This window comes from Lissotriton vulgaris, chromosome 5, assembly GCF_964263255.1.
Source record: "Lissotriton vulgaris chromosome 5, aLisVul1.2, whole genome shotgun sequence".
Taxonomy (NCBI): Eukaryota; Metazoa; Chordata; class Amphibia; order Caudata; family Salamandridae; genus Lissotriton; species Lissotriton vulgaris.
The window spans coordinates 1538357451-1538369563 of NC_141693.1; the positions used below are offsets into that span (position 1 = coordinate 1538357451).

General features: G+C 41.5%; 1 protein-coding gene across 1 annotated transcript; it reads right to left on the reverse strand.

Moving 5' to 3' along the window:
- Positions 1-247: 247 nt before the first annotated feature.
- LOC147712963 (olfactory receptor 10A4-like) lies at positions 248-1198 on the reverse strand. The gene has a single exon (XM_086920405.1). It carries the CDS (start codon positions 1196-1198, stop codon positions 248-250), a length of 951 nt encoding a protein of 316 aa, XP_086776531.1.
- Between the last annotated feature and the right edge of the window lie 10915 nt (positions 1199-12113).

Sequence of the window (12113 nt, forward strand, 5' to 3'; positions counted from 1 at the left end):
GGGTAGGTTTTACAAATATATAATATTAGATAGGTGAGATCGCTAGATTGGCCACTTTAAAGATGGTGGCACATACTATTAGAGAAAAGAAAGGTTAGGTTTTTCATTGGAGTTTAGGAAACCTTTTGTAATAATGTGGTGGTAAATATTGGAAGTTTCATAAAATTAGGAGAAACTATTACATATCTAAAAATATTTTCTTTCCAATTTAAACTGCTGTTTTTATTGCATGTACTTTATTAAAAATCTACATTTTATTTGGGGAAATGCCAGTCCTTTTGATAAGTCTCCTTAAAGCATCTTTAACATCCTTATTCCTCAGACTGTAGATCAGTGGGTTCAGCATGGGAGTCATCACGCTGTACAGAATTGAGAGCAGCTTGTCACGCTCCTGGGTTCCACTGTGCCTGATTCGGAAATACATACATATTTTGGAGCCGTAAAACAGAGTGACGGAAACCAGGTGAGAACTGCATGTGGAAAAGGCCCTGTGCCTCCCTGCTGCGCTGCTCATGCTGAGGATAGTGAAAAGGATGTTTACATAGGACAAGATGATCACTATAAAGGGGCAGATGCAACAAACCATGGCAGCAGCAAATACTGTCACCCTATTTATGAAGGTGTCAGCAGAAGCTTGACTCAGAACTGCTGGCATGTCACAGAAGAAGTGGTTGATGATGTTAGATCCACTGTAAGGCCAACTGAAGATGAAACTGGTCAGTACAGCAGATACAATGCCGCCCCACATCCACGAAGCAGTCATCAAAGTAACGCACATTCTTGGATTCATGATCACAAGGTATCGTAATGGGTTACAGATAGCAACATACCTGTCATATGCCATCACCACCAGCAAAATGCACTCTGTGGCCCCCAGAGACACAAAGAGAAACATCTGCACTGCGCAGTCTGCAAATGAAATAATGGAGTAGTTGGGGTTGAAGCCACTTATAGCTTTCGGGAGTATGGTTGAGGTCAAACAGACTTCCAAGAAAGACAAGTTTCTGAGAAAGCGATACATTGGTGTTTGCAGGCCACTGTCCACAGTTACGAGTAATACGATCGTCATGTTGCCTATCAAGGTTGTAAGGTAGACCAGCAAGAGGAGAACAAACATCGTCTTCTGTAGATAAGGATTAAAGTCTGAAAATCCAAGGAGAACGAAGTCCTTAACGGAGGATTGATTGGCACCGTCCATGGTTTTATCGCTGCCCCTGAAAAAGATCGAAAAGCGCAAGATTATTCGACAATTCTCCCTGAAACGAAATGTTCATAAAAACTTCAGCTGTGGAACAAAACTACGGTGGAAGCTTTGCATGCTCGGTCACTCACTATACCTCCTACGGCCGACTGCAAGGTGTGTCGGGTGATTTCTCTCTAAGATTACGAGTTTATCAGGTGCAGGTGTTAAAAACAAGCAGATGGAATATATGAGTAGAAACGAACGCGACATCCTGGAAAAGAGTGTTCAAATTCTCGGGCACATTTGTTAATCTCTATTCCAAGAACGAAATTGGTAACTAAACGGTTAGGGCACGTGATTCTACACCGTACAGGTAATTTCGGCATTTTACCACCCCTATTAATTTGCAATTCGTACTTGGTTCCTGTGCGTCCTTTGAATTCTGCCCGAGGGATACCTTTATTTTCAAGACGCATTTAAGTATTGATCGATGTATATGTATGCACATGAATTATCTTTGGTATTGCAGAATGTATTTATTAGGATTAGTAAGATATTGTAAAACCTCGCCAAGTGTGTGCATTCTACAATGAGATGTAATGTGGACGCTACACCATCACCTCCTCTCCCAACAGTAGCGCTATAGTGTGATGTCCGTTCATAGTCAAACAAAGCAAACCTCTAAGTGCCCTGATGTATGAAGTCCTTGTGGGGGCGGAGAGGCGATGTCTGCAGTAAGGAACAGGCAAGCCTTCATCATCTGCGAACACATTCCAAGGGAAAGATCGCTTTCTTGCATAGTCACACTTCTAAATGTACAGAAGCAAAGTCAGGCTTAGTAAGGCCTCCTCAGTCCATGGAGACAGATATGTTCTGCCGAGTTTGCTAACTCTTCAAATCATACTAGGTAATTATTCCTGAGACCCTGAATAATGAAAGGCATGAGCTACACACCTGGGCACAAGTCACGATCAATCATAGCCTGCTCGGATGCCTGCTGCAAACAAGAGCAACATCGTGGATCGCAGATGGCGCCGAAGGCGGGCTCCAGTAACCACTAATGAGGCAGGTCTTGCTAACAAAGCAAGAAGCGGGTTCAGTCCCCTAAAGGCTACGCAGTGACTGCCGTTACATCTTTGGATTCAGGGGCAGATTTATGTTAACTGGCGCATCCCCAGGGATGCGCCAGTTAACATGCGCCACAGTGCGCCACAGCTCCGCCAGCCATGGTGCGCCGCATTTATAATGCGGCGCACCATGGTGCAAAAACGGCACAGATGCGTGACGCATCTGTGCCGGAAATGTGGCGCAGTGCTGGAGTTGCGTCGCAAGCGCGACGCAGCTCCAGCAAGGCTCGGGGGTGCCCCATTTCAACAATGCTGCGTCAAGACCTACGCCTGCTTCAAGCAGGCGCAGGCTTTTGATGCAGCATTGGCTTAAAAGTGACTGAGTGAAATCTCATAGATTTCACTCAGCCACTTTTGCGAGGCGCATCTGCCCCGGAACGCCCACCCTGCGCCGGAACGCCCACAAGCGGCGCAGGGCTTTACAACGTGACGCATCTGCCTAGATGCGTCACGTTGTAAATCGTTCGTAGGGATGCGCCACGTTTACGCCACCTTGCGTGACGCAACAGCGGCGTAAACGTGGCGCAAGGGCCTCATAAATCTGCCCCTCAGAGTCGAACTGAGGTGTAGGGTGCCGCAAAATCTTGAAGGTGCTGAACTTGAAGGTGCTGAAAGGAGGCTGCTGTAACTTAATCCATCCTCCTCAGTGGTGGAAGTGCCTGCTGCTCAGCCAGGGCGTGAGGTCATCTAGAATGTAGAGAGTGTTTGTGGGATTGAAGTGTTAGTTGGCCTGCAGGTAGGACAGGCTGACAGTGAAGGGTGACCCCAGCAGAACAAGACGAAACTGCAGTGGTGTAGCAAGTTCCGGTGGTACCCGGTGCGGAACATTTTTTGTCGCCCCCACCCACATTAAAATAAGGAAAAAAGAGATACTTACACATATTTTTCGCAATTTTGTCCCCCCCCTCGGTGACATTTTGTCACCCCCTCAGTGATGACACCAGGGGTGGTCCGCACCCACCCCACCCACTCCTTTCTACGCCACTGCAAAACTGCAGGTGAGTTGAAGGAGACTGACCTGATCTAATTGTTGGGGTCATATTAGAGAATCTCATATTTCCCGTCCTTCTTCAACTTTGCAGGATGTGATGGTGGTGACTCAGAAGAGGTCTGCTATCACAAAGGTCCTAGAAGGAGAGTGACAACTGCTGAGGGCTTCCCATGGCATGTGATAACTGAACCTAGATCACTGCATGATTCACAAAAACCTGCATCTCAAACTTAGATGTAACTTGTTCTAAAAAAGCAGTGATTTCCAACAGGTACAGTGGGGTGTATAGGGGTCAGGTGGGGAGAAAATGTTCCACTGCTTTCTCTACTATTGTATTCTGGTTCTGTGAGAAGGAATTCAGGCAACAAAATAGAGGTGTCTGGATGTCATCAGACTAAAATGGAATTTGGGCACTGCTGAACATATATACAATATTCAGATTGTCAAGGTACTTGATGCTTGACGATATACTGCTAGTGTTCCACCCAAATATCGACTCAAAAGTATTGTGTGACCAGAATATCATGGTCAAAACAATCTTGGCAAAGGAAACAGTTTAGGTAAGGTAAGTATAAATATTTGTTTACATGCTTCCAATAATGAAGTGTAAAATATAGTTGACTATAATATTGTTTACATTATTTGGTATAAAGAATTTTGTTTTTCATTATTTTTAAAGAATTTTAGATTAATGAAACATTTTATGTGACTTTAATGTGGCCAGTTAATAATGACTACAAAAATAGCATTGGCAAAATCGATTGTACTATGTTTTTATTTCATTGATTGATTATTGTTTTGATTTTGTTTTTCTGAATATATTAATGTACAATTCTCTTTCAGCATGTTTGGTTTATTGAGTGAATTGGGTGGGTAGGTATTTAATCACATATACATTTTTTAGAATACTTTAATGTTTTTATTTATTCGTTTTCATTTTTAATACATTTTAAATAGTTTATACATTTTTAATGTTGGGACATGGTTTAATAAGGGTTTAGGTGAGTTATATTTTTGGTAAATTATTTATGAATAATTTATTTGATTTATTTTCAATGTCATTTGTTTGCATATCTAATATATGCTAAACATTTTTGTGGATTTCAACTTTGGGGTTGATGCCGATGTCGTTTGGAAGGGCTCCGAATTGGGTTCGGGGTTGCCGAATATGATCTAGAACCCTTGTTGCTGTCTAAATCATACACAGTTCCAAGGACAGATTACCATACCTGGAAACTGGTATGGTTGTCCAAATCGGTAACATAAGGCATTTGGGCAGGTTGTGTCTTTCGGAGGCAAATCATACAGCTCAATGGACTCGGTTTCAGAGTGTGTGAGTACGATGACCAATTCGAACAGCCATTCCAATTCGGTTTCTCCAGAACAAATCAGATGCCGTATTCTGTCTTTTGCAGCCTACACCAGGCACCCCTTCACCAGGGGCCCTCTGAATTGGTTCCGTGGGGGTACTCAATGGACCCCCTCCCCTTTCCTACTATGCACAGTGTAGCAGACACCATGGGATGCTGGCCACAGGGTGCAAGGTTTTCTCCAGCCATCCCTTTCTTCAATGGGAGCCTGTGTGCTAGCTTGGAACACAGGCTCACATTAGAGTCAATGGGAGTCCAGCCAATTCATATCCGGAAGCATCTGGAAACATCCAAATTGCTCAGTCGGATTCACCCGATCCGAGTCGTTCGGCAAGCATTCTGGAACCGATTCGGTAGGAATGCTTTCCGAACTATATCGAAATCGACCCCTTTGTGTTGTGGGTTTTAATGGAAGATTGGGTGTTTCATGTTTCGGTAAAATGAATTTAAATGGATACCTTGGTAAATTGCAAGTTATAATAATGTATTTCTAAATGTATCATCAATATGTTGAAAATGTGTTTAATTTTCAAATATATATATGTATATCAATATATATATATATATATATATATATATATATATATTCACTGAAAAAACCAAAGGTTACAGGGATGTTTTATTTATTAAATACAATTAAAAAATCCTTATAAATTCACTGAAAAAAAACAAAGGTTACAGGGACATTATAGTTAGAGTCATATTTCACTCATACAAAACCAGAGAAATTCAGTAGTTATAGTTAGCTGAGCTAAATATAACTTAGGCCCCCACTATGTACTGCCAATGACCTCACATATTACATCACTCATGACTAACCCTGGACGGAATTTGCAGAGTTGTGCTGCTTGAAAATCCGCAAAGTGGGAAAAAACTCTGCCACGCTATGAGTGTGATATAAAAATGCTGTACGGGGTGATTGCTCAGTGCCGGATGCTTGTCCGCACTGTGCAATCATTGCGAAGGGCACCATGCCCAGCACAAGATTTCATTTTCTGCCACTCGAGTAGATTTTTATACGAGTGGCAGCTTTCTCGATGTGAACAGGCACTTTCTCAACGCGAGCAGTTGCGAGCATACGCAACCACTCGCAATGAGAAACCTGGGCCCCGTGTTGAGAAATCTTACTGGGAGGTTCATTTTCCATGCACACACTCGCCAACTTGATGTTGATGATCACGAATGAGGAAGAATCTCGCTGGGAGGTGGATTTTCCTAGCTTGCGATCGCAAACTTGGCATTGGTGAGTGTGAGCGGGGAAAAAAACTCCACTCAGCGAAGTGGAGTTTTTCAGAACTCCGCGAGCTCCTTGTAATGTCGAGTGCATAAAACTGCGTGACCTGAGTGGAGTTCATCATCCAGGGTTACTCATGACAAGTTCAATGACATCACTGATGACATCACTTATCACTGATCATCCCCAGGGGCCAGTCTTTTTATTTTAGATGGGGAGGGGGCCGTGTGGCCTACATGCCCAGACCAATTATGGATCGGGAACCTCATTCCCGGTGCTCAGCCTTTTTAATTTTTTTAACATAAAGAAAGGGGTCCGCATGGCCCCCCTCCAACAAAAATACGAGGGGGCTGCGCTGTCCCCATCCAACAAAAATGGAGCCCCAGAGATGAGGCTTTATTTTGGAGCAGGATCCCACACATTAGTTTTAAATATAGCCCTGGAGAGGGGGGGCCACGTGGCCCCCATGCATTTCAGTAATTTAACCCTGGGCAGGTGGCATCCGTGGGGCTGAGTGGGGGGCTGGCACAGTCCCACGCTATAATAATTAATATAGCCCTGGGAAGGTGGCGGTGCCCCGGGCAGTAGAGTGGCGTATTGCCCCCTGCATTAATGTGAATTAACCCCAGGGAGGTGGCGGTCCCTGGGGCTGCGTGTGGGGGAGATGCTCATCAACAGCCATCACCATTAATATTTTTTAAATACACACTCTCCTATGACTGTGTGAAAATGGGAGGCCTTCCTGGTTCGGTGTTGATTTTAGAAAACATTTTGAGGCAGCATAGTGTTTGTAATGCGTTATGGACACTGTGGTCCAAAAACAATTATGGGATATATCAGTAACAATAACTGGTTGATGCTAAACAAGCGGAAGTGATTCACTAGAATAAAGCACAAATAATTGTAAATATTACCATTATATTTTCATCTATGTGCCATTAGAATGCAATTATGATAGAGCAGCTTCAATCCATTTGAAGTCCCTCTTCAATGTTTATATACCTTGTGCTTAAAAGGCGAGCAGTGCACTACCATGCATTTACATACGATTAAGACCCTGAGGAGGTTGAAATGTTCATGTCTGATAGTGGACTCTCTGCAATAAAGAAAGTTTACTCCTAAACGGATTGTTGGCTTGTTTTTCTGCTGAACACAGGATAGGGTGTTTTTCTCTGATATTCCCCTAAAAGGTCACACATAGCAAAAAAATAAAAATGAAATTAAAAAGTGAAGTAATAAAAATGCAATATAATATTTCAAAGTATTGAACATGTAGCAATAATATTAACTTTATTATATATATATAATATATATATATATGTATATTTATTCACTGAAAAAACATAGGTTTCACAGACATTATAGTTAGGAATTAGCATTTAAAAAACCTTAGAAATTCCCTCAAAAAACATAGGTTTTACAGACGTTATAGTTAGTTGGACATTTGACTCGTATAAAACCAGAGAAATTCGTCAGTTATAGTTAGCTGAGCTAACTATAACTCGCGCGCCCGCAATGTACTGCAGATGAAGTCACATATTACATCACTCATGACATGATCAGTGACATCACTGACGACATCACTGATGACATCTCAAATGACATCACTGATGACATCATTCAATGAATATGTATTTCTGTAAAGTTTAAATATTTTGCATGTATATATCTATGCCAAGGTGTATTGAAGAATGAGTGGATTTACAAGGGCCTGATGGGATTATTTAGTAGGTGCGTGACTGACTGTATAAGTGAGTGATTGAACGTGTCTTACTGAATGCATGGGTTAGTGACTAAACTGTGTGAAAATCCGTATTAGTCTCGCAGTGGTGTGTAAGCAGCTGCATGGATTCTAAGTAGCTACACGACTGTCTATATGGGTTATTGATTTGTTGTCTGAGTATCTGTATGGGTGCCTGAGTGTCTGTGTGGGTGGGTGGGGGATGTGACTTTGTGCATAGATGTGTGAGTGATTCACTGGGTGTATGGGTTCAAGAGTGCATCTGTGAAGGGCTGTACGGGTGTGTGAGTGTGTGTATGGGTGTGTTGGTAAGTGAATGAATGTCTCAGTGGTATATATGTGAGTAACTACATATGTTTTAAGGCAGTATATGTGAGTGTTGGAGTATATAAATGATTATATGTGAGAGTAAGTTATTTGAAGAGTGGGTGTATAATTGAGTGTCTGATTGTATCAGGGATTGTATAAGACAGTAAGTATGTGTTAGTATCTGCATGGGTTTCTGAGTAGCTACATGACTGTCTATAGGGGTTATTGATTTGTTGTCTGAGTATCTGTATGGGGGCCTGAGTGTCTCTGTGGGTGGGTGGGGGATGTGACTTTGTGCATAGATGTGTGAGTGATTCACTGGGTGTATGGGTTCAAGAGCGCATCTGTGAAGGGCTGTATGGGTGTCTGCTTGTATCAGTGATTGTATAAGACAGTAAGTATGTGTTAGTATCTGCATAAATAAGTGATGTGGTGTGTGTATAAATAACTCAGTTGGTGTGCATAACTGTATACATGAGTAAACGAGTATGTAATTCATTTTTTCCATGACTGACTAGGTGTGTGAGAAACTCTGTGGATGAGTGGTAGAGTGTGGCTGTATGTATAGGTGTATGAGTACATATTATAGTACTGTATTGATGAGTAACTGAATGTATAAGTCACTGGTTGTGTGAATAGACCTAGGAAATAGTCGGTGGTATGTAGTATCTGGCATTGTTGTGTGCATGATTTCAAAAATAGTAGTCTGTATTCCAGAGTGGGTGTATCAAAGTTTATATTACAGCATCAGTATGTGCATCAGATTATCACATGGATGATGTCATCAGTGATGTCATTTGAGTTGCCAGGCCAGTCACCCACCACCGGCCAGCCCGGAATTTCTCTGGTTTAATATGAGTCAAATGTCCAACTCACTATAACGTTCCTGAAACCATTGTTTTTTCAGTGAATTTCTAAGGTTTTTAAATGCTAATTCCTAACTATAATGTCTGTAAAACCTATGTTTTTTTCAATGAATTTCAAAGGTTTTTTAAATGTTAATTTCATATTTTAATATTCATAAAACCTATATTTTTTCTAATTGTTTTTTAATATTTTGCAACTCTATTATCCTTCTTTTTAACTTTAAAAAATATGTAATGTTTTATAACTTCCCCCAAAAATATGTACATCATTTTTATTTTTTGGACAAAACTACAGTCCTGTAACGGTAGTCTACTAAGCTCGATCAGCACGCAAATCCTACTCACCACATTTAAATGGTGCGCATTTCATATCTAATGGGTTTGTGGCACCATGTCCTATGAAACAACATATACATAGGAGGTCGCGCCAGCTGCTACTTTGGTAGGCGACGGGTACGCACTACCAAGCCGTGCATTGCGTCATATACGTATGGGGTCATTCCCACTTTTTTTGTCTCAAAACTAGATCTAAATAAGTTTAAAGTGTATATGAGAGCAAGCGATAAATAAAAATATTTTAAACATTTGTATATTTCTAAATGTAATAAACTTATATTACAGTAAATATATTTTCTCAAAATCACGTCGAGTGCGGTCTCCTTGCGCGCTGGATGCACGATTGCCATGTGACCATGAAAAAAGCATTATATTAGTTCATAATATTTCTCATTGTAACAGTTAGAAAACACCACCCATTTTAGTCAATCTCTGTACTGCATTTGATGAGACATACCTCTTCTGCTTGTAGAGCTTTTTTCAATACGTTTTGCAATGTATACATATCTTCCACCACACACAACATGCGACCATCATCTTCAACAATATTCATACTTTGTAAAGTAGCCTTCCACCTGTGATAGCCATACACCTAAAAGTTACAGAACTGAAATTTCTCCACTAGCAGAGGTAACATGGTTGCATACGCTGTCCACAGCACAATGTAATGCCCGGAGGCAGTATCATGCATAGATAATGAACACGCGGACACAGATAGAAAGTGGGAGTGGGTACGGGCGTGTGCGCTCGACCCCTTTTTATTACCAGCGTCACATATCCAGTAATGTCTGTGCTGGATGCGTGTGGGGTGAGTTTAAAGCAGCCCTGAAGGAATGGTTGCTGCTAGCATCAACTACAACAGTAATCATTGGATTACAAACTGAGATTCAATATCAAAAGAATCAATAATTTGTGCTGCAGTAAAGTAGGGACAGTAGATGTGAAAGAATACAGAAAAAAATCTATCATAAAAGAACCACAACTTGTGGTATACTGAGACAAAATAAATAGATCTGAAATAATACACAAAAAGATTCTATCATTAATACTCCATCAGTTCTAGTGTACTCACACAGCCTCATTAAAAGCATTCAGCATGTGCACAGCCAGCGATGATGTGTGCTGCCGCCGGGCCATACTAGGAGCAGTATCTGTTGCAATCAACACTGCATTATCTGCAATAGCGACTCGATCTGCATTGTGAACACTGCTGTCTGCAGTGTAAGTCAGACAGAGCGATCAGCAAAGGCCCACAGCCACATAGCATTGACTTGAGCTTCACAGATTGCAGTACACGTAGCAACAAAAAAGCATGTGCAGACCTAGCCATGATGTGTATGAGTGGTGCGGACAGAGTGCACTGGAGCAATGTCTTTTCCTACAATACTGCGTCATCTACAATAGCGACTCGATCTGAATTGTGAACACTGATGTCTGCAATGTAGGCCAGAGAGAACAGTTAGCTACTTAAGGTGGACTTGAGCTACAGTTTCTCATACGAGAAGCAACAAAAAGAGTGTGCGGAGCCTGCGATGATGAGTAAGCCTGGTGCGGACAGGGCGCACAGCAGCAATGTATTTTCCTACAGGACAACCTCATCTACAATACCGACTTGATCTGAATTGTGAACACTGCTGTCTGCAGTGTAAATTGAAGGCAGAACTCACACAGACATCCATGAATACTTTTTCTCACTTCCTCTTCACAAAATACAACATAAATTACAAAAAACTCTGCAATAAATAAATCAAAACAAATTGAATTCCGATTTCTGATGTCAACAGTGTAGACTATTCAGTGTTCCTTTCCACTTGCAAGATACATCTGGTCATTGTAGTAAACCTATATGTCATCTACAAAAAAATGTCTTCAAGCAAGTACACTAAAAGGATAATGTGTATATTTCAATAGACTTTGTAGTTACTTGACTACTGGATTCTGTAATTAAACAATCACCACTCGATCTGAATTGTGAACACTTTTGCCTGCAGTGTAGGCCAGAGAGAGTGGTCAGCAAGGGCCCACAGCTACGTAATGTGGACTTGAGTTCCCCAGTTTGTCACAAGCAAAGCAACAAAAAGTGTGTGCGGAGCCTGTAATGATACGTATGCATGGTGCAGACAGAGATCACTGGAGCAATGTCTTTTTCTACAGGACTGCGTCATCTACAATAGCGACTCAATCTGAATTGTGAACACTGCTGTCTGCAGTGTTAATTGAAGGCATTACTCACACATACAACCATGAATACTTTTTCTCACTTCCACAAAATTAAACAACATAAAGTACCGAAAACTCAGCAATAAATAAATCGAAACAATTTAAATAGTGATTTCTGCTGTCCACCGTGTAAACTATTCAGTGTCTCTTTGGACTTGCAAGATGAATTTGCTCATTGTAGTAAACCTATAAGTCATCTAAAAAAAATTCTTCAAGCAAGTATACTAAAAGGAAATTGTGTATATTTCAATGGACGTTCTAGTTACTTGACTACTGGATTCTGTAATTAAACAATCACTACTCGATCTAAATTGCGAGCCCTTCTGGCCGCAGTGTAGGCCAGTGCCACTATTGATTAATGCCTCACAGCCACGTACCGTTGAATTCGAAAGCATGGAGTTGTTTGCACCAGATCGGAGGGGGTACACAGACATTATCACAAACTTTAACTTCTGACATCCTCAATTATAGAATCAAGACCCCGTTTCACTGTTCAGACCAGCTGTACTGCGGTGTAGTCCAGCGACTGCCATCAGTCAAGCCCAATATTCATGTGCAGCAGCTAACTACGGAAGCACAGAGTGTGATGCACCTCAACGGAGGGAGTTCTATGAAAACCAAGCAACAGGTAATATCGGACTACGTCCATTGTGGGATCAAGACACCGTTCCACTGTTGGAACCTAGAGTTGGTTGCACCTGGTTGGAAGGAGTACCTCTATCTCCACTCTCAGATG